The sequence below is a fragment of the Canis lupus genome, chromosome 25 (assembly GCF_048164855.1).
Source record: "Canis lupus baileyi chromosome 25, mCanLup2.hap1, whole genome shotgun sequence".
Taxonomy (NCBI): domain Eukaryota; kingdom Metazoa; phylum Chordata; class Mammalia; order Carnivora; family Canidae; genus Canis; species Canis lupus.
In genome coordinates, this window is record NC_132862.1 from 3,620,001 (window position 1) to 3,643,263 (window position 23,263).

Sequence of the window (23,263 nt, forward strand, 5' to 3'; positions counted from 1 at the left end):
CGTTCTCTCCCAAACAAACAAAACCCCAGAGAAGTTTCAGAAGTTCCCAGAACAATCTCAGGAGTTTGAAACAAGACGGTCGTGAGAAACTTGTCCCAGGGGAGTCTCATCAGAAACATACCCTGGGAGATGAAATGGTTACCTTCCACGCTGGCAAGGACTAGAATTTCCCAGACCTTTTTTTTTTTTCAGGATTTTATTTATTTACTTGAGAGAGAGCAGACAAGAGAAAGCATGAGTGAGGAGAGGAGGGGCAGAGAGAGAGAGCAGCAGGGAGCTGAGCAGGGAACCCAACTTAAGGCTTGGCCCCAGAACCCCAGGACCATGACCTGAGCTGAAGGCAGATGCTTAACTAAGCCCCCCAGGTACCCCTTCCCTGACCCATGCTGGGTCTACACAGAGGGAACCAGCAACCATCTCCTTACCACTTTTCCCACCAGTGCCCTTTGAATCAAGCCGAGAAGCTCATTGGATCTTAGTCCCCAAACGAGATGTGTTTAAAAGACAGTGTTTTGATAGAAATCATAGCTCCTCAGGTCATGATCCCGGGGTCCTGGGATGGAGCCCTGCCATCAGGTACCCTGCTGGCTGCTCCTCCCTCCCGCTCGTGCTCTCCTTCTAATAAATAAAATCTTTAAAACCCTGGAATGATAGCAGCACCTATCTGAATCCTAGGTGGGACATAAAAGATAGAGAAGAAATCTAAAAACAAGTTGAGTAAAGAATCCTTGAGGTGAGGTGTAATGCAACTTCATCACTTTATTCAAATCTTCAAAATAGTCTTTATTCTACATTTTTAGTATAAAAAATCCACAAGTTAAGTGCACCACAGTGTAGAGAGAGACGTACAACGCTGAACTTCCATAACAGTCAATGGTACAGTCAAACATCACATGTACAGAACACAAAATTTAGATGAACTGAAATTATAAGATAAAATAAAATAAAATCCAATTTCAGAAAACAAAAATCAAAGTATTAAGGATCCCTGAAAATATTCTTAACCCTAATGAGATTTCGCTGGACTCAAGTCATTTTGTAGTGAGGGATTCATAGTATGACCCCATTACCCCAGCTGAGGAATTCTCAGGAGCCATGAGTGCCTGCATCAGATACTCTGATAACTGGTAACCAATTTTTGGATGGGGAAACTTCCCCTAATTTGGCTCGGATGTCATCAGGCTTTTGAAATGCATCCTCCTCCTTGCCCCCACATTTTAAACCAGTTTACAGTACGGTTTGCATGGATACCCTTTGTTCAAATGGAGCTGTTTTTCTGGCACCGGAGCAAATTTGGGTTTGGTTCGTAGATGAAGAAACAACCTATGAGGAGGGTCCAGAGAGGCACCCTCCACTTTTGCCTGAGGAGATGCAAAAGCAGAAGTAATGGGGTCTGTGCTTGGGGCACAGAGGGGGTTTCAGAGGATCCTTGTGAAAGACTAGTTAAAAGATGGCAAGTGGGGAGAAGTGCAAGGAGAGAAGGAAGTTAGTCTGACTGGCTTTCTGTCCTGCACCATTGATTCAATGGAGATTGGCGGGAAGGAACTGGAAGACTAGGGTTGAGGGTGGGACGTGGGGCAAAGGATGGAAAGGCAGACAACTAATGCGTTTCATTTATAACAAGTAATAGAAATCAAAGACTTAAAGGAGATTAAAGACCAATCAGAATAATTTGGCAACTTTAATTCTTAGGAAGATCAAAGTTCCCTCCAAACCTAATTTGATGTTTTATTACTAAGAGCAAAGACCAGTATGGTACAGTATTACTCCGGAGGAATTAAAGGAAGATCCTTAGGGCTGCTTTACCCACATTCATTTTATGAATGGATGCCTCCCCTACCTCAAAATGCTTTAAGGAGGTACTGCTACCATTACATGGTTCCTTATTAAGTTTGAAAAGTGCCTGAAAGTTTGGGCACCAGAAAGACACCCCAACAACATGTGTCTAAACTGCAACTTCAGGTTAATATGACTAAAGCAGTTACATTGTGAGAAGTGCTGAAGGTATGTGATGTCTTTCCCGGCATAGAGGTGGCCTTGGTTCTTCACCAGATGGTGTAGCCACCATCTGAGCCACCCATGAAGAAGTTTCCCTTCCGCTGAGTTACGAGGACATTGGCTCCCTGCATGACTGCAAGCTGAGCAGCGTTGGGAGGGCATCCAGGGGGTGGAGGCTGAAAGGAAAAGACAAGGTTGATGGGCAGAGGGCAGCTGAGACAAGGGAAGTGGACACACGTGAAACAGGATCCATTAGAAAGATGGCAGTGTCCTGACCAATCACATCTTAAAGCTAGTTCTGCCAACGTGGGTTGTAAAGCAGGTCTATATTCTCTGTGAACCCAAAGGTACAGACAGGAAAAGAGCCTACCACTCATTTAAAGACATTCTCACCTCATTTCAGGTATATGGCTTTGAGGCAAGGACCACCTGGGCTCTAATTCTTATAGAGGGGGGAGCTAAGCAGGCAACATAACTAAAATCTCTAGTATCTTTCTAAATGCCACTTAATAGGGGACTATGCTTTCTTCATTTTTTTCAGGATTTTAAAAATTATTATTTTATTTAAATTCAAGTTGCCTACATATAACACACAGTGCTTATCTCATGTGTCTTTCTCCATTTTTACTCATCACGTTTTTCTTTTATCACGTTTCTTAATGGAATGCCATACTGAAGGCAAATTTGAAGTAAATGTTACAGGCTGAATAAGGAGTATTACTAGACCAGTACCAAAGTGGAACTGCAAAAGCAGCAGGCAGGACTCCTAATGCTTTAAAGAGGTATAGGAAAACAAAGGAATCTGGTTAACTCAGGCCCCAGGGAATGTGCCAGATGCTACTGACTTGCCACAGTTCTCCTGCCCCCTCAACTGCTTTCTGCCCAACTACTGGATGTCAGTGCTTATACCCATACCACAGCTATTACCCAGGGATGGTGAAAGGATGAATATGTAATCTCTTCAGAAAGTTAAACTACGTAAGAGCTGAGTTGTTCTGATAAGGTCATACTCACAGGAATGTTGCCAGCAGTAGCCCCCGCTCCAAATCTGGCACCTGCATCATACCCTCCTTCCACCAGCACTGCTGAACCAGGTGGATAGATGGGACCAACTGGATAATAAGCCATGGGGATTGTGGAACCTAAAGGTCCAACAGCCACAGATTGGGCCATGGGAAGATACAGTGAGGCGCCAGGAAATGCAGCTGACATGGTGGGGACCGTGGCAGCCCCCGGATGCACAAAGCTCGGACGATAGAGCTAGAAGAGAAGGCAACAGGTTACTTTATGACATTCCGATTTTAGATCCCTTCTACGCTCAATTCTTAATTGTCCTTGTGCAGATTACACTCTTGAGTTACACAAACTGCCTTTCCACTGCCACTCAGTACCCTCCTGCATCACTTCCTGCCATAGCTAACGTGAGGCTCAAGGAACGCAAGCTCATCTTCTTAACCTCACCCGGTGCCAAAAAAAAAAAAAAAAAACATGAAACAATCAGATGATGCAGTCTCAACCCCAACAGAAATTGCGCTGAAGTGTACAGTGTTTCAGACTATTCACGTGAGCCCTCCCTTCTCCTATTTACGGACACTGAATAGATATGCGTGGACTCAGGCTTATTAGCTAAGGACTGAAGATGTGACCCAAGAGCACTGGGTTCAAGTCTAGTAAACTGGAAGCACCTCTGAGTAGGCAGGTGGAGCATCAGTATAGGGTGGAGCCTGAGGGAGATGCAAGGTCTGAGGGTACACTGGGTTCCCAGGAGGCTGCACGGGATAGGTTGGCTGCGTTGGATATTGACCTGGAAGACAAGAAAGAAAAAAAAAAAAAGAAAAGAAAAAGAAAATGCATGTTGCCTACCACACAGAGCCACCAAAATGGGGCAGAGCATCCTGGGTAGCTGCCCTAGGGGCAGCAAGCTGGAGATGTGTAGATAGACCACTCTGGGTGGGGGTGGGGGCTGATTTCTGGGGCCGAGAGAATATTCTCTTCGCACCCTTATCCCTACTCCTACCGGGGCAGTCCTCCCACTGGCACACCGAGCTTCTCCATCGATGCAGGGCAGGTGTGGGACCCCGTTCCTGCCCGTGCCCAACGACAGGGACGCGCTGCCCCGGCTCCGGGTGGTCGCCACAGGCCTGGCTGGACCGAGCCGCGACCTCGTTGGGTCACGGAGGTTGCGGGTTATTTGCCCCGCCGCTTCCTACTCAAGGTCGCCTTCCGAATACAGCGCGCGATGGACGTGAGCCCTCGGGACCCGAGGGAGGATAACGGGAACCGTCCTGAGGCACAGCGGAGGACCGGGTGGGGCCCGACGCCGGCACAGTCCCAGGAGCCGGGGGCACTTCGGGCGGCCGCGCGAGGCACGCGGAGGGAGACCCCTCCGCCGCCCCCGGGCCCCCGGGCCCCGGGGCCCGCCCGCCGGCGCCGCACTGGTTAAGCCCGGGCGCCGGCCTCTGGTTCCGGAGCGCGAAGCCCCGCCCCCGCCGGCGCGCCATTGGCCGACCCGCATCCCTGCTCTAGCTCCCCATTTGCTCCCGCAGATGCCCATCATGACAAGCCTCCCCCCTGCACCCCCCCGCCCCTCCACCCGAGCCCGCAGCTCCAAACTGCGCCACAGAGTTTAAGGAGGAAAGGGCCGGGAAGCAGCGAGCAGCCGCAGTTCGGGGATGACGAAGGCGTCTGGCGCGGCCCCCGGGGCCGCAGCCGGCCGGGGAGGGAGGCGCAGCGCGCCCCAAGCCTCCGCTTGGCGACCCCGGGCTCCGGGCCCGCTCGCTCCAGGCTAGCACTGTCCCCCCGACGGCCCCGGCCGCCCCCTGCCCTTGCCTTTGCTGTTCATGGTGGCTGCGGGTCCGGTTCGGCTCGGCGTCGCGGACGGTTATTTTTTTCGTCCTCTTCCTGTTCGTAGTCACTTCCGTGTCACGTGACGGCCCGTCCGCCTCGCGTCACCCGACGCCCGAGCGCCGCCGCCACCGGAAGCCCCGCCCCTCCCGCGCGGCGTCCAGTAGCTGGAGGGCGGGCGCGCGTGGCCCCGCCCCCCCGGCGCGCGGCGGCCCCGCCCCTTGGGTCTCGCCCTCCCACCCCCACCCGCGTCCCACGACTGGAAGAAAACCGAATGCAGGTATTGTCTCCAAACACGGTTGTTGGCTTTTTTTTTTTTGGTTTTGCCTTTGTTTTTTCCGCCCCCCCCCTCCTCTCTCTCTCTCTCTCTCTGGGGCGCTCGGGGGCAGAGCCGCTGAAGCCGCTCCCCGGAACCTGCTTCCACCTCTGCGCAGCAGCTCAAGGTGACCTCACCTGCGGAGCGCGGCGGCCCCGGCCCCGGCCCCGGCCCCTGGACTGCGCGGGCTGGCGGCGCCGTCAGTGGGTCCTGGCCGCCTTGCCCGTCCCGCCGGCAGGTGCCCGCCTGCACTTGCGTCGCTGCCCCTCTGCCCGAGGGAGGCCCCGCGCAGGGCCCGGCCTGCCGCCTCCTGTAGCCTCCCTCTCTCTCCCTTCGTCCCTACCCTCACTGTCCTTAAGGGCAGGGGTGCCACCCTCTAAGGCAGCAGTGTCCCGGGCAACCTTCATTTTAAGATACGCCGCCTCTGCGCAAGTACAGAGATGGAGCTAAACAAGACCTTTTTTTTTTTTTTAAGATTTTTGTTTATTTGTTAACCAGAGACACAGAGACCCAGGCAGAGGGAGAAGCAGGCTCCATGCAGGGAGCCCAACGTGGGACTCGATTCCAGGACCCTGGGGTCATGCCCTGGGCCGAAGGCGGACGCCCAACCGTTGAGCCACCTGGGCTGCCCCACAAGACATTTTTTTAAAAAATATTTTATTTATTTATTTGAGAGAGAGAGTGCACCGGCAGAGGGATGGGCAAAGGAGAGAGAGAAGCAGACTCCCCGCCGAGCAGGGAGCCCCATGCAGGGGCTGCACATCCCAGGACCCCGGGATCATGACCTGAGCCCAATGCAGATGTTTAACCTGCTGAGACACCCAGGAGCCCCCAGCACAAGATGTTCTTTTTTTTTTTATCCATCAGAGAGAAAGAGGCTCCATGCAGAGAGACCAACGTGGGATTCGATCCCAGGCCTCCAGGATCTCGCCCTGGGCTGAAGGAGCCATCCAGCTGCCCAGAACAATGTTCTTTTTTTTTTTTTAAATATTTTTTTTAATTTTTTTTTTCTTTTTAAATTTATTTATTCATGATAGTCACACGGAGAGAGAGAGAGAGGCAGAGAGAGACACAGGCAGAGGGAGAAGCAGGCTCCATGCACCGGGAGCCCGATGTGGGATTCGATCCCGGGTCTCCAGGATCGCACCCTGGGCCAAAGGCAGGCGCCAAACCGCTGCGCCACCCAGGGATCCCTGAACACAATGTTCTTAATTTGGTTCAGACTAATACTAGTATTGAAAACCCTGTAATTCTGACCTTTCCCTGTATGTCTGGCTCTAATCTTCCCGAAGGCAGCACAGTGTTAAACCTTCACTGGTTCAGCTCAGTAGTGAGACCCCAACACCGCACCCCCGCACTGTTCTGAGACACAACAAAGCCTTTGTGCTCTTGGAGCTCACCTTCTAGGGCAGAGGCTCAAAATTTTTCCGACCACAGTAATATGCTTTAAATCATGACCCAGTATGCACACACACGTTTGTAACAATTTTTTTAATTCCTTTTTTTAAATTTTATTTATCTATTCATAGAGACACAGAGAATGTGAGGCAGAGACACAGGCAGAGGGAGAAGCAGGCCCCATGCAGAGAGCCCGACATGGGACTCGATCCAGGGTCTCCAGGATCATGCCCAGGGCTGCAGGCGGCACTAAACCGCTGCGCCACCGGGGTGGCCCCTGTAACAATTTTTTTTAGCCTAGTACTTGTTCTATGCAGAGTGCACTGTAGTTATTTTCTATTCTCCTGTTTTGTTTTTTAATTCAGATCTGATTGTGATTTGTCATCCCACTAACAAGTTAGCACCCACAGCTTAAGAAAACAGTGTGTTGCAGTACCCTTCTATCTCCAAGACCCTGTACTTTCCTTAGCATGAAGTTTGCAATCAGTAATTGGTAAGTAAAGGAGCAAATAAATCCTTGAAGGTCAGACCAGACAAATGTTACCTGTATCCTAACTTTTCCAAATTACATCCTAAATTGGTTCCATCCCAAAGGGACACCTGGACAGCTCAGTGGTTCTGAGTGTTTGCCTTTAGCCCAGGTCGTGATCCTGGAGTCCCCCATCACGCTCCCTGCGTGGAGCCTGCTTCTCCCTCTGCCTGTGTGTCTGCCTCTCTCTCTCTGTGTGTGCCTCATGAATAAGTAAATAAAAATCTAAAAAAAAAAAAAAAAAAATGATTCCACCTCAAAGTCTGAAACCGGAGAGGTCACTAATCTATCCCACCTGTACGCCATGCTCAAGGCTTCAGAAAATAAAGGACTAAACCTAGGAAAGGTTTTCTTTTTTTTTTTTTTTTTTTTAATTTTTATTTATTTATGATAGTCACACAGAGATAGAGAGAGAGAGAGAGAGGCAGAGACATAGGCAGAGGGAGAAGCAGGCTCCATGCACTGGGAGCCCGATGTGGGATTCAATCCTGGGTCTCCAGGATCGCGCCCTGGGCCAAAGGCAGGCGCTAAACCGCTGCGCCACCCAGGGATCCCTAGGAAAGGTTTTCTATCCTTAATTCTCTCTGTGGCCCTCCGGGACCCCAAAATTGTGTTGACTAAAGCAGTCTGCATCAGTGAGAGTGTAAGCAGTGACCCCTGAATCAAGATACTAGTTCTGGTTGTCTGTCAGCACCTAACTTTGGTCCTCATCTGTTCAGCTCCCACTTATCCCATACTGCTTTTTAATTAGGTACTGCACCTGTGGAACGCCCAGGTGGCTCATCAGTTGAGCGAACACCTTCAGCCCAGGGCATGATCCTAGAACCCGGGATTGGGTCCCGCATCAGGCTCCCTGCATGGAGCCTGCTTCTCCCTCTGGCTGTGTCTCTGCCTTTCTCTGTGTGTGTTTCTCATGAATAAATAAATAAAACTCTTTAAAAAAATTCAGATACTTACACTGGATGGTGAATAGCCATTGCCCCAGACTGTCTCAAGCATACCTCTCTGCTCCAGCCCTCCACTGGAACCCACCCCTCCACCTCTCCATGGTCCAGTGGTTAAAGGGCAAACTATGACACTCAGGAAGCCTCCAGGACTTAGCTACAGCTAAGACAAGTTGCCCTCATGTTGGTCAGTGTTTCCTCTACTGGATCTTAGGTATTTTACTTATTCCTCTGGGACCTGGGTATAGAACAAGCTAGGGCAGAGCTCAATGAGATTATCAAGAGAAATGGAAAGGTCAAAACCACTGCTTTCTCTGGCAGGTGGAATGAAGGAGCAACTGGCTACTTACTTTCTTGCACGGGAGTCAAGAACCTTTCTGTTTTCTTCATTCTCCTGGGTTCCCCCACCAAGATGAAATGTTCACCTAGCCATTCATCAGACATCATTTCTTGAATTAATTTAGCAACTATTTATTGAGCACCTATTATGTGCCAGGCCCTGTGATAGGCACTAGGAAACAGTGAAGAAGCAGGCTGAGTCCCTACCCTTCCAGAACTTTGTATACCTAATGGGAGAGACAGAGAAGTAAATAGATAATCATAACTTTAGTAGTGCTGACATAAGGACGGGTGTTAGTACCTAATCTCTTCCTTTTTTTTTTTTAAGATTTTTTTGGGAACCCCTGGCTGGCTCAGCAGTTTAGCACCTGCCTTCGGCCCACCTGCCTTCGGCCCAGGGAGTGATCCTGGAGTCCCAGGATCGAGTCCCACATCGGGCTCCCTGCATGAGGTCTGCTGCTCCCTCTGCCTGTGTCTGCCCCCCGCCCCTCTCTCTCATTAATAAATAAAATCTTTTTTTTTTTAAGATTTTATTTATTCATGAGAGACACAGAGAGAGAGAGGCAGAGACACAGGCAGAGGGAGAAGCAAGCTCCATGCAGGGAGCCCAATGTGAGCCCAATGTGGGACTGGATCCAAAGACTCCAGGATCAAGCCCTGAGCTGAAGGCAGACACCCAACTCCTGAGCCACCCAGGCATCCCAGTACCTAATCTCTTCCACTGGGGTCCGGGAGGGCTTCCTGTTGGCAGGGATATCTGAAGGCTGAGTGGAAGTTTAGCAAGTGAAGGGCATTCCTCAGGAAAGAACAGTTTATGCAAAGGCCTAAACGTGAGAGAGCTTACTGAAAGGGAGGGCTTGCAAGCAATTCACTACGGCAGGAGCGGGGAATGGGAGGTGAGGACTAGTCAGACATGATGCTAAAGAGAAAAAAAGGAGCCAGACCATGTGGGGGACCTTGGAGCTCATGGAGGATCTGATCTAAGGGCATTGGATTCCCACTAAGAGCCCTGGTTAGCCACCCAAGAGTTTTAAGCAGAAAACTGACATGATCGTGTTTTTATTTTAGAAACAGCTTTCTGGCTACAAAATGTAGATTAGAAAGGGACAAGAGTGGAAGCATGTCTGGGAGAGCGGTTAGAATCGATGTAGCAATTTTGGTGAGGGACATGGCAGACTGGCCCAGGGAAGGGGCGGGGGGGGGGGGGGTAGAAAGAAGGAAGGCAGTATTCCAGAACTATTTAGGAGGCAGAAACAACTGGACTAACGCTCAGGATTAACGTCTCGGATTAATTCAGAGAATTAATGTCAGGGATGAAAACTACATAAAGTGAAAAGACAAATGACAAATTGGAGAGAAGATATTTGCCATTTGTATCACAAAGGACTACTCTCCCTGTCCTAGAACTCCTAGAGATCAGCAAGTCTATGACCAGCCTTTAGAAAAAGTAGCAAATGACATTTACAGACAGTTCAAAGGAAAGGAAATACATTACTTTCTTTTTAAGATTTTATTTATTTACTTGGCAGAGGAAGTACAAACCGGGGGAGGGAGTGGCAGGCAGAGGAAGCAGCAGGCGCCCTGCTGAGCAGAGGGCCGGATGTAGGGCTGGATCCCAGGACCCCGGGCTGGCGACCTGAGCCCAAGGCAGCTGCTTAGCTGACTAAGCCACCCGGTGCCCCTACAAATGGCTTTTAAACGTACGGAATGATGTTCAACCTCACTCTTAATAAGAAAAAGGCAAACACAAACACCATTATCAGATTGGTAAAATCCAAACATTTGCTAACTTTAGTTTTGTGAATAAACAGACACGCTATTTATTTTTGTTTTTGTTTTTTGTTTTTTGTTTTTAGTTTTTATTTCAATTCCAGTTACTTAACATACAGCGTAATAGTAGTTTCAGGTATACAGTAATGATTCAGAACTTCCATACAACGCTAGGTGGTACTCACCACGAGTGCACGCCTTACCTATCTCACCCATCCTCCCAATCCCCATCCCTCTGGGAACCATCAGTTCTCTATAATTAAGTCTATTTCTTGGTTTGTGTCTCTGTCTCTCTTAGTTTTTCCCTTTGCTTGTTTGTTTTGTTTCTTAAATTCCACATATGAGTGAAATCATACGGTATTTGTCCTTCTCTGACTACAATCTGATTTATTGATAGTGGGAGTGTATATTGGCACAACTATTGAGTTAATATCAAAATTACATATTACCAGCCCCACTTCTAGAAATGATCCCGATGGCTATATTTGCACCCATGAGAAACACTGTGTGTAAGGTGCTCACTGCAGCATCATAATAGCAAAAGTTTAGAAGTCACATGTCCATCAATAGGGAACTGGTAGGGATCCCTGGGTGGCGCAGCGGTTTGGCGCCTGCCTTTGGCCCAGGGCGCGATCCTGGAGACCCGGGATCGAATCCCACGTCGGGCTGCCGGTGCATGGAGCCTGCTTCTCCCTCTGCCTATATCTCTGCCTCTCTCTCTCTCTCTCTGTGACTATCATAAATAAATTAAAAAAAAAAAAATTTAAAAAAAAAAAATAGGGAACTGGTAAAGTAAATCTTAGTGCATCCATACAATTAAATACTGTGTGGCCACAATAAAGAATGAGAAAGCTCAACCAAATGTTTTTTTTTTTTTTTTTAAGATTTTTTTTTTAAGATTTTATTTATTTATGAGAGACACACAGAGAGAGGCAGAGACACAGGCAGAGGGAGAAGCAGGCTCCATGCAGGGAGCCCGACACAGGCGGGACTCGATCCCGAGACTCCAGGATCACAACCTGAGCCGAAAGCAGACATTTGACCACTGAGCCACCGAGGTGTCCCCAATATTTTTTTTTTAATGAAAAAAAGAAAAGGTTCAGAACAGTGTGGTTAGCATAATGCCTTTTGTAAAAGAGCAGGAAAACCAAGAATATTTGTTAGCATTTGAATAAAGAATACACAAGATACCTTTAAAAGTGACTACTGGTTGGCATGGAGAGAGTCTCACTTTTCACTGTATACCTTTAAAATCTTTAAAAACTTTTGAACCAGGGCAACCAGGGTGGCTCAGCGGTTTAGCGCTGCCTTCAGCCCAGGGTGTGACCCTGGAGACCTGGGATCAAGTCCCACGTAGGGCTCCCTGCATGGAGCCTGCTTCTCCCTCTGCCTGTATCCCTGCCTCTCTCTATGTCTCTCATGCATAAATAAATAAAATCTTTAAAAAAAAATAAATAAAAATAAAAACTTTTGAACCAGGGACGCCTGGGTGGCTCAGCAGTTGGGCACCTGCCTTCAGCTCAGGTCATGATCCCGGGATCTGAGATCGAGTCTCGCATCGGGCTCCCTGCGTGGAGCCTGCTTCTCCCTCTGCCTGTGTCTCTGCCTCTCATGAATAAATAAATAAATCTTTTAAAAAATTCTTTTTGAACCATATGAATGCTTACCAAGAAATTAAAGCAGTGTTGGCACACCTATAAAAATGACTAATGTAAAAAGCCTGAATATTTCGGGTGTCAGAATGTAGAGTTACTAGAACTGTGACACACTGCTGATAAGAGTGTAAAATGGTACAACCACTTTGAAGACAGTATGGCAGGATCTTTAAAAGTTAAACATACACATGGAACTACCCTATGATCCAGCAAAAAGTATCAGAGCTGCCTGGGTGGCTCGGTTTGTTAAATGGCTGCCTTAGCTCAGGTCATGATCTCAGGGTCCTGGGATCCAGCTCCATGTCAGGCCCTCTGCTCAGGGGGGGTGCTTCTTCCCCCTCCACCACCTTCCCCCGGCCACCTCTCCCCCCAGCTTGTGAGTGCTCTCTGTTAGATAAAATCTTAAAAAAAAAAAAAAAAAGCTGATTCACAGCTACATACACCCTGATGTTTATAGCAGTGTTCTCAATAATAGCCAAATTATGGAAAAAGCCCAAATGTCCATCAACTAATGAATGGATGAAGAATTCGTGGTATATACACACAGTGGGTTATTACTCAGCCATAGAAGGAATGAAATCTTGCCATTTGCAACGAGGTGGGTGGAACTAGAGTATATTCTAAGTGAAATAAGTCAGTCAGAAAAGACAAATACCATATGATTTCACTTGTGTGGAGGTTAAGAAAATAGATGAACATGGGGGAAGAAAGAGAGACAAACCATAAAACAGACTCTTAACTATAGAGAACAAACAAGGTTCTGGGAGGAAGGTGGGCAGGGGGATGGATTAGATGGGTGATGGGTATTAAGGAATTCATTTATGCTGAGCACTGAGTGTTGTCTGTAGGTGATGAATCACTGGATTCTACTCCTGGAACTAATATTGCACTATATTTTGACTAGCTGGAATTCTTTTTTTTTTTTAATGGAGATTTTGTTTAAAGCTTTTATTTATTTATTCATGAGAGACACAGAGAGAGAGGCAGAGACACAGGCAGAGGGAGAAGCAGGCTCCATGCAGGGAGCCCAACGCGGGACTTGATCCCAAGACCCTGGGGTCACAACCTGAGCTGAAGGCAGACATTCAACCACTGAGCCACCCAGGTGCCTTGAAACTTATTTTTTTTTTTTAAGTTTTATTTATTTATTTAATTGGAGGGTGGTGCACAGAGGAAGAAGGAGAGAGAATCTCAAGCTGACTCCCTGCTGAGGGAAGAGCCTGCTCCTGCCTCTGAGATCAGACCTGAGCCGAAACCAAGAGTCGGACACTTAACCAACTGCACCAACCAGGTGCCCCACTAACTGGAATGTAAATAAAAACTTGAAATAAAATAAGTAAACGATAAGCAAAATATTTTTTTTAAGATTTTATTTATTTATTCATGAGAGACACAGAGAGGGGGGTGCAGGAACACAGACAGGGAGAAGCAGGCTCCCCACAAGGAGCCCGATGTGGGACTCGATCCCAGATCCCAGGATCAGGACCTGAGCCGAAGGCAGACGTTCAACCACTGAGCCACCCAGGCATCCCAAGCAAAATAATTTTTTTTAAAGTTAGGCATCACAGGGGATCCCTAGGTGGTTCAGCAGTTTAGTGCCTGCCTTTGGCCCAGGGCGCAATCCTGGAGACCCCAGATTGAGTCTCATGTCGGGCTCCTGACATGGAGCCTGCTTCTTCCTCTGCCTGTGTCTCTGCCTCTCTCTCTCTCTATGTCCATCATAAATAAATAAATAAATAAATAAATAAATAAATAAAATAAATAAATAAATAAATAAATCTTTAAAAAAAAAGAACTGTGAGAAAATAAATTTCTAAAAAATAATAATAATAATAATAAAATAAAGTTAGGCATCACATACTGTATGATCCAGCCATTCCACTCCTATTAACCCAAGAGAAATGAAAGTATAATGGGCACACAAAGACTTACTAGGATATTTATAACAGCTTTATTTGTAACAGCCCCAAACTGGAAACAACACAAATGACCATCAACAGGTCAATGGGTGAAGAAATGCTATTGCCATACAATAAAAAGGAATAAACTATGGATCCACACAACATGGCTAATGTCAGTTATGCTGAGTGAAGGAAACCTGACCAAAAGAAAGAGAGCACATACTGTAGGATTCCATTTGTGTGTATGTATATATATATATATATTTTTTTTTTTAAGATTTTATTTATTTATTCCTGTGAGACACAGAGAGAGAGAGAGGCAGAGACCCAGGCAGAGGGAGAAGCAGGCTCCATGCAGGGAGCCCGATGTGGGACTCGATCTGGGGGGCCCCAGGATCACACCCTGGGCCAAAGACAGGCGCTAAACCGCTGAGCCACCCAGGAGTCCCTGTAGGATTCCATTTATATAAAATTTTGGAAAATACAAATTAATCTGTAGTGACAAAAAGCAGATCAGTGGTTGCCTGTGGGAGAGGGAGGGACCCATGAAAGAGATGGACTCTGGGAAACCTCCGGAGGTGATGGATGTATTCATTATCTTGATTGTGGAAATGGTTTCATGGGTGAATATGTATGTGAAAATGTATCAAATTGTACATTTTAAATGTGCAGTTAATTGTGTGTCAGTTTTACCTCAATAAAGGTATTTTTAAAAACAAATGTTGGGGGCAGCCCGGGTGGCTCAGCGTTTTATCGCCTCCTTCAGCCCAGGGTGCGATCCTGGAGACCCGGGATCGAGTCCCAGGTCGGGCTCCCTGCATGGAGCCTGCTTCTCCCTCTGCCTGTGTCTCTGCCTCTCTCTCTCTCTCTGTGTCTCTCATGAATAAATAAATAAAATCTTTAAAAAAAAAAAAAAAACAAATGTTGGGAAAAGCCAAGGATGATGGCTAATGAACTGCTAACCTGCCTGGCAAGACAGGTGCTGGGAGCAAAATTAGGACAGAACTTGGTAAGTGCTGTAGTAGAGCTGGGTAAGCTGTGGTCTGAGGGCTCAGAGAAGCACCTTGCCTCCTCCTGGTGGGTCCCGACTCCCAATTAATCAGGCTGGGTAGAGGTTTTTCATGTACCTTTATTGAACATACTATGTGTTATGCTCTTGACTCACGTAACTGCAAGAACAAACTACCTCCTATTGTCCACCCCAAAAAGGGAGGGCAGAGGTTTGGGGAAGAATCCAGTCAGGCTCTCCGAAGCAGCCTTTTCAGAGCTTTGGCTGGTTTTTGTGTAACTAAGGGAACAAGGATTACAAGATATATGACTCAGAAATGGACCCTCCTTTCTTATTCCAGGCAAGCCTTTGTAGGAGAGGCTCTAATACTGCTCTGCATAATAATGTGAAGGGCTAACTCCACCGTGGCAGGGGCAGCCTAGTAAATCCTGGGGCAGTGTCTCTTCTTTTGGGGCTTTGATCAGTTTTTCTCGATGTGAAACCGCAAGCCACCTGCATCAGGATCATCCCATGCTTGTTAAAAATGCAAGGTAACGGAGTAACGGCCATGGCAAAATTAGCTGTTATGGGGGGTGAAGACTTCATTTTGTTCTTCGAGATGTGTGTTTGTGTTCCAAAGGTTACTAACTTTCCAAAGGACAATCAGAAGAATAGAGCCTCATCTGCATCTCAGTCTGGCCAAGAGACTGGAAGGGTTCTGGACTTGGGTGCCAGCCTCCCCTAGACAGTTCTGCTGGGTGGACCATGTGCCACAGCTCACTGGGACACATGCTCTGTGCCGCCTTTCCCCTGCTCCACCTCACACACACACTAATCCCCACCCCTTCACCTCTTCCAGACTGAACTTGTCAGATTTACAGAAATGTACTGGGGGTAGCTGAGGAACAAGAGAGAGGAAGGGCCTCAGGGCTTCCCAGACAGAAGTGACAGAGTTTCTAGGGAGGGAGGCCGACCTGAGGACAGGGAGCCAGGTTAGGGTCTAGGGTACATCCATGAAAGGAACAGACCCTTTAATAAAGATTGAGCTTCACGGGGCACCTGGGTGGCTCAGTGGTTGAGCATCTGCCTTTGGCTCCTGTCGATCTCCTGGGGTCCCGGGATCAAGTTCTGCATCGGGCTCCTTGCATGGAGCCTGCTTCTCCCTCTGCCTGTGTCTCTGCCTCTCTCTGTGTGTCCCTCATGAATAAATAAATAAAATCTTAAAAAAAAAAAAAAGGATTGAACTTCTTAACTGTTTTTCACTTGGATTATAGGAAAAGTTGAAGGTAAATTTCTAAGCTTTCCCCTATTGGAATTCCCTTTAGTCTTCCAAGCCTTCATTAAAGAACACTTTGTGTAGTCATGTTGGGGAGAATTCACCGCTCTGCCCCACCATGAATAGTTGTATTTCATCCAGAAGAACCACACTGGAGTTCTAGGCTGTACCCAGCAGCCCAGTAAGTGGCCCAGGACCAAATGAGACAGAAGGTCAAGCAGTAGATTTGGGAGACAGGCATGAGACAAACCTAGCCTTTCATTCCACTTCCCTGAATCACTAGAGAGAGGTGACCTTTAAAATGGGAATACAAAAAAAAAAAAAGATGAAAATGCTGACACTTGGGTTTCATATACATTATCTCCTTCAATCCTTACAAAACCTTAGAGTGTTATTCCCATTTTACAAATGGGAAACTATGTCTTTAAAAAGCTCACTTGCCCAAGGTTACACAGTTAGTAAGCGACCAAGGTCACATCTGAATGCAGATCTGTGGATCTGATTGGATTATAATCTCTCCTACTTGCTTCTGTGGCCATGGCGGTGGGCAGTCAATGGCAGTTAACCACCTGTTCATGCACCAGAGACATTTTAATCTCCATTACATAGAACTTTGTATTATTTGATGCCTTCTCTCTCTCTCTCTTTTTTTTTTTTTTAGATTTTTAAATTTATTCATGACACACACACAGAGGGGCAGAGACACAGGCAGAGGGAGAAGCAGGCTCCCTGTAGGGAGCCCAATGCAGGACTCGATCCCAGGATCCGGGGATCATGACCTGCTGAGCTACCCAGGCGCCCCTTCTGTGATGCTTTCAAGCCTATGTTGCTCCTGTAGTTCATAGAAATAAGATATAAAAAAGGGAATCAAGATATAAACGACGATTCATGGAAAGCATTGTGAAATGCCTCTATCTCGGGCACCTGGGTGGCTCAGTCCGTTAGGCATCTGTCTTAGTCTCAGGTCATGATGCTGGGGTCCTGGGATCAAGCCCCACATCTGGCTCCCAACTCAATGGGGACCCTGCTTCTCCCCTCTCACTTTGTCCCTCCCCCTGCTTGTGTGCACTCTTTCTCTCTCAAATAAATAAAATCTTAAGGGGCAACCCTCGTGGTTCAGCAGTTTAGAGCCGCCTTCAGCCCAGGGTGTGATTCTGGAGACCCGAGATCGAGTCCCACGTCGGGCTCCCTGCATGGAGCCTGCTTCTCCCTCTGCCTGTGTCTCCATCTGTGTGTGTGTGTGTGTCTCTCATGAATAAATAAATTAGTAAATAAATAAATAAATAAATAAATAAATAAATAAATAAATAAATAAAATCTTAAAAAAAAAAAAAGGAAATGCTTCTATCTTGGCACTGGTGGACTTTGTCATCTGAAGGACTTAGGAAAACCGAATATAAAAAACATGGAATGTGAAGGAAAAGGAAAATTTAGGCTGTACTCCTGGTCTGTTCCTCAGCAGCTGTTTGGCCTTAGACAAGCCACTTAACCTCTCTGAGCCTCAGTTTTCTCATCTTCAATATTATTCCTGTATCACAGATTTGGTGTGAAGGTCGAAGAAGATAAAGGATAAATACTTCTTGAGCTGCAGAATGCAACCCACATCTTAGTTAATAAAGGTATAAACTCTATCAGATTTGCTGAAGTGCTCTTTTATTGCAAGGAAGGATACCCCCTCTGGCCACTTCCTGGGCACAATCTCTAGGCAAGCAGGAATCAGGAGCCTTTAGCCAAGTTAAATGAATGGTGGTTGATTCTGCCAATCTATTTCCTACTCCAGGCTTTTTCTTTCCCCTCTTATCTACACATCTGCATGTCAGGAATAAATTTCTTTTTCCTACAATATCATTTTTTGATAGAAACTTCCAGACTTACTCAGATGGGAGAAAGGAGGGGGGGAGAACAAAAGACCACATTTCTTCAGCATTTCAATCAACAACCTCATTTTCTTCTAACAGTTGAAGTGAACTTCTTATGAATAATGGATGATGGCCTGATGAATATGCACACAGCCTATTATGCCTGTGAGCTTTGGTAAATAATTTATGAGCTAAAATGTTCCTCACCTTGTTACTGTACAAAAATTATGAAAAAAAACCCACATATTTACCCTTTGAGCTGGTAGGGTGATCTGTCAGAGTGACAGCAGCCTAGTAATACAGTTCTACACCATTGCTAAAAATTAAAGTAAATAGAATAAAATATATGCATTTCAGGTTGGGAGGTCTGTTAAAAAAAAAAAAGGCAGAGTATGCACAGCCACACTCTGTGTCACATTACAAGTTTCAAAAACTCAAAAACAAAACAACCTTTTGGCTTCTCACCTTAAAATATCCCAGTGCTCAGGGACTTTTGTCCTTCATCACCCATTCTCCTCGCAAGGACTTCACTATGACCAGTCAAGATGGACAACAGATTCCCTGTTTTGTGAAAACCGGCCGACCACCAGCTGTAACGTGGTAAGATGTAAGACTCCAGAGATTTAAAAAAAAGGAAAAGGAAAAGAAAGGAAATCCTCAAAGCTTTCAGAGAGAACAAGCAGGTAGCACAGAGAAGGGAATAGACTGGGCGAGGAGCACTTGGAAATGCATCGCTGAGAGCTTTTTCCTGCAGACCAACCTGACCACCCCCCCACCCACCCCCACCCCCTGCTGTAGCACCCTCCCACCCACTCTCACCTGCCCAGCCTCACTCCCTTAGCAACAGCAGTGAGGCCTTTAATCTGGTGAGTGGAGGGGGGGAGGGGCAAATTAACTCTGGACCCGAGAAAGGTATTGAGGAAAAATGTGCATGGATCCTGGGGAAATCTGATTGTTCCATGACAATTTTTGAAGACCTGGAACTGGGCTAGCTCTCAAATCAGGGACACCAGGGATTATTTATTTGCTCAGGTTTCCAGAGCTTTCTAGGAATAGAGTACAGCGCCAAGGGAGGCTCTTCCTGTCAACAGCCTCTTGCTGTCCCCCTGATATGCTAAGCGCTTGGAGGAGACCAGACAAAAGAGGAGATGTGAGGCCCCAGCCCCACAACTGTGGGGGAAACCAATACATTCTCTATAAAAAGAATGAATGGCCTATAAACTACAAATTATATAATGAAGTTATTGGAACAATGATGTAATTAAAATAATACTAATTAGAGCAACGTGGTATTACTCAAGAAGGCTTTTGGCAGGAGATAAACCTTGAGTGGAGTTTGCAGAGAAAGAACCTAATTAAACTGAAAGATGGGAGGTGTATAGGGCCGGCCTTCCTGATGTGGGCCCTGCCTGTCTTCCCAGCCCCATCTTGTGCAGTTCTCGCTTGCGGGGTTCCAGCCATATTGATCCTCTTTGTTTCTTGAACACCAAGTCCTTGTGACTCATAACCTCTGCTCTGCCTCTGCTTCTGCCTTTTCTGTTCCTTCTGCCTCTTGCTTATCCCGTCTTTCAAACTTTGCCTTATATGGAACTTCTTCAGACGTCTGCCCTGCCCTGCCCCCTCATAGTTACTCTCTTTCTTACCACCTTCTCGTTTTCTTAAACATCGTGTGTAATGATATATTTGTGTTGATTTTTTTAATGCCTGGTTCCTTTGTAGACTATAAATTCTAAGAGAGCAGTCTGTTTTGTGTTCCACTGGACACTTAGCACCCAGCCCAGTGTCTGGCACACAGTAGATGATAACTTTTCGTTAAAGAAATGCAGGCTCAGAAGGCATGGGAAGTGGGAGTGCAGGAGAAAAAGAAAATGTGCCAGGCTTAGGATACTGCTGAAGAGTTTTATTTGGCATGGGAAGCAGAAGGAAGCCACTGGCAACATCTCTCTCTACCCATTCATGAAAATATTTATATTGTTGAAGTTTTTTTCTGATTATCAAATATATACTTATTCCAAAAAGACTGTACTGCAATATTGTAAAGATTGTATTACAAGTGTTGGAAGGGATGTGGAACAAGAACTCTCATATGTTACAACTAAGGACATAAATTGATTCAAATATTTTTGAAAACTAGCAGTATCTACAAAAGTTAAACATATACCGCATACGTAGCAATTCCACTCCTCAGTATTTACCCAGGAGAAATGGGTGCGTATATTCACCAAAAGACGTGTACCAGGATGTTCCTAGCAGCTTCATCCATAAGGGACAAAAACAGGAGTAGCCCAAATGCCCATCAATGGTAGAATGGATGAATTGTGGCATAATTATGCAATGGAATATATACAGCAGTAAAAAAAGAACAAACAGTACTGCTAGACACAACAACATGGATGAATCTCAGGAACATATGTTGAGTGACAGAAGGCAGACACAAGAGCACACATACTGCCTGGTTCCATTTACATGAAGTTCAAGAACCAGCAAAACTAATCTATGGTGATAGAACTCAGAATAGTGATAACTGGGAGTTTATTAACTATCAAAGTGTGCAGGCGAGTCTTCTTGGGTGTTGGGAGTGCTCTTTTTTTTTTTTTTTTTTTAAGGTAGGCTCCACGCTCACCGTGGGGTTTGAACCCACAACCCTGAGATCAAGAGTCGCATCCTTTACAGACTGAGCCAGCCAAGGCGCCCTGGAAATGCTGTATCTTGTTATGGGTGGCGGTGATAATTACAAAAAAATCCAAGTTGTACATTTAAGACTTAGGCACTTTACTGTGTGCGTATGTTAAACCTGATTTTTTTTAAAAAAATTAACATACAAAAAAGTGAATATATGCTCATCATCAAAAATTCAAGCAATGCAGAAGTATTTAGAGTAGAAGTTAAAGGTTTCCTTTCCCCAGAGAAAACCACAGTTAACATTTTGGTGTAGGTCTCCCTCAACCCCTTCCATCATACCCCTCTTTATTCCAACTATCCTTGATATTCATGTCATTCAAGGCATTTCATCGTTGTGTAGCACCAAACCAAGTCACAGAGACTAAGAGTTTCTTTCTTTTCTGCCTTCGTGTGACACCGTTCAATAGCACAACTGTGCCCCTCCTTCACAGAGGGTAGTAGGAAATACAAAAATGAGTACGTCACAGCCTGTGCTCTCGAGGAATTTACAGTCTGAGGGGAAAGACCATAGAGACTACACACAGACCAAACAAGACTCCTGAGGGAGAGGACACCATGACATGGGTCAGGGTTTTCAAGGCCATTAAAGTGGATGCAACTATGGTACAGGTACTGATCCCCTACCACTGTACAGAGCTTATGGTTTTCAGAGTGCTCGCACATACAGCCCCACTATTAATCTTCTTAACCATATGAAGTGGTGATTATAGATAAGAATCCTCATTTTTATTTATTTATTTATTTATTTATTTATTTATTTATTTATTTATTTATTTATTTATTTAAGAATCCTCATTTTATAACTGATGAAGAAGTTAAACTATTGGCCTGGACTGCCAGCGGAAGAATTGGGACTCAACCCTAATTATTCTGACTCTTAATCCACTGGTTTCTTATAAATCTGCCACCAGCCCTAGCTCCTTACCCCCAGGTAGAAACAGCAATCGGATAGAACCTGAACCTTGCTGGCCAGGCTCATAATGTCAGGCCTCCAGAGGGAAGCTTCCTGTGAGCAGGACCTCTGGCTGTGAGCCAGCCCCAGGTATCTTCTGGATACTTTTTTTTTTTTATTTTTATTTATTTATGATAGTCACAGAGAGAGAGAGAGGCAGAGACACAGGCAGAGGGAGAAGCAGGCTCCATGCACCGGGAGCCGGATGTGGGATTCGATCCCGGGTCTCCAGGATCACGCCCTGGGCCAAAGGCAGGCGCCAAACCGCTGCGCCACCCAGGGATCCCCCAGGTATCTTCTGGAAACGCGTGTCATAGTGATGGTCTGGAGCCACCCGTGCTTCCCCCCTCTTCTGCCCCGTAGGGTCTTCCACCAAGGGCCTTAAAGAACAGCCCCGAGAGGGCAGAGGGCTCCACATCCCTTCTCCTCACTCTGTTAAGTCCTCTGTGTCCCCATTCCTCCTACATCACCGAACTGGGGAGGAGGAGGCAGGTGGGCAGAGGGGGTACAGCCCAGATGGACGACAGGCCCCTACACTGAGGGATCCCCATTCCCTGAATTTGCAGAGTCTCCCTCAATTCTCCTCCCCTCATTCCCTCTCCCCTCTTTGGTCTTCTAACTACTCCAACCTGCTTTACCCTGTGCCCCAAACTCCACTCTCCGAATCCCGTCCTCTACCTGCAAAAGCCTCCAGATAACCCAAGCCTCGGCGCCATCACCACCAGCAAAGCAGAACGTTGTTCTTCTCCGTTCTACTGAACTCTCTCTCTCTCTCTCTTTTTTTTTTTTTTTTTTTAAGATTTCATTTATTTATTCATGAGACACAGATTGAGAGAGAGAGAGAGAGAGAGAGGCAGAGACACAGGCAGAGGGAGGAGCAGGCTCCCTGCAGGGACTCGATCCCAGGACCCCAGCATCAGGCCCTGAGCCAGAGGCAGGCGCTAAGCCGCTGAGCCACCCAGGGATCCCCCCCCCTTTTTTTTTTAACATTTTCTCGTCGACTTGGACGAGGAGGCAGGGAAGTCGTCTTTGGCCCCAAGAGCCCACGGCCGGCCGCCCCCGCGGGGTCGCGGTCCCCCTAGGTCCCCTCCCTGAAATGGAGCGGAGGCAGGGCCACCTGGAGGACCGAGCGGGGTCCGACGCCGGCTGGACGCCCTCGAGGGGGCTCCGGCCTGGGGCTTGGGGGTGGGCCCCACCGACGTTCGCCCCCGAGGAGCGCAGTCCGGGGACCCGGGGAGGCGGGGAGGCGGGGAGGGCGGCGGGGGCCGGGTCCCCGCCTCGGACTCCCCCCGGGCCCTGCGCCCCCGGTCGCACGTCCCCGGATAAGACCGCGCCGCGCGCCCAGCTGCCGGCCTCCGCGGGTCGGGGCGCAGGGCCCGGGGCCTCCCGGCGCGCCCTCCCACCCCCCACCCCCACCCCCACCCCCACCCACGGCTCGGGCTCGGGCTCCGGCTCCCGCCCGCGCTCCCCTCCCTCCCCCCTCCTCCCCCCCGGCGGCGGGCGCGCGCGGTGCAGCATGCGGCAAAGCTCTTTGCATAAATTATGCTCATGACGCAGCAGCTAAAAAAATCCAAGTAGCAGAAGGAGGGAAAAGGGGGGGGGAGGAGGAGGGGGGGGCTGTGGAAGGGGGGAAAGGAGGAAAATCTCTCTACCTGCCCGCCCCCCCCCGCTCCCCCTGCCCGCTTCCCGGCCGCCCCCTCCGCCCAGCGCAGCCCGCGGAGTCCCCTTCGGCTCAGCCCAGCCCGGCCTGGGGGCCCGCGGGTGGCGCCGGGTCCCGACCGGCTCCCGGGCCGAGCCGAGCCCAGCCGAGCC

General features: G+C 47.7%; 1 protein-coding gene and 1 long non-coding RNA gene across 4 annotated transcripts; one reads left to right on the forward strand and one right to left on the reverse strand.

Moving 5' to 3' along the window:
• Positions 1-734: 734 nt before the first annotated feature.
• Positions 735-4,986, reverse strand: DAZAP2 (DAZ associated protein 2). 2 transcript variants are annotated; one of them, XM_072797875.1, is made up of 4 exons: positions 4,828-4,986; positions 3,684-3,802; positions 3,090-3,258; positions 735-2,174 (listed from the first exon to the last, which is right to left on the reverse strand). In XM_072797875.1, exons 1-4 carry the CDS (start codon positions 4,838-4,840, stop codon positions 1,852-1,854), a joined length of 624 nt encoding a protein of 207 aa, XP_072653976.1. In that variant the 5' UTR covers positions 4,841-4,986; the 3' UTR covers positions 735-1,851. The 2 variants fall into 2 exon arrangements, with proteins under 2 accessions (XP_072653976.1, XP_072653975.1); XM_072797874.1 differs by having other exon boundaries at positions 3,013-3,258.
• A 62-nt stretch (positions 4,987-5,048) lies between these two features.
• Positions 5,049-13,488, forward strand: LOC140617079 (uncharacterized). 2 transcript variants are annotated; one of them, XR_012017331.1, is made up of 3 exons: positions 5,049-5,122; positions 6,922-7,049; positions 12,953-13,488. It is a non-coding gene; the product is annotated as an uncharacterized lncRNA (long non-coding RNA). The 2 variants fall into 2 exon arrangements; XR_012017330.1 differs by lacking the exon at positions 12,953-13,488 and adding an exon at positions 7,837-10,712.
• Positions 13,489-23,263: the final 9,775 nt, after the last annotated feature.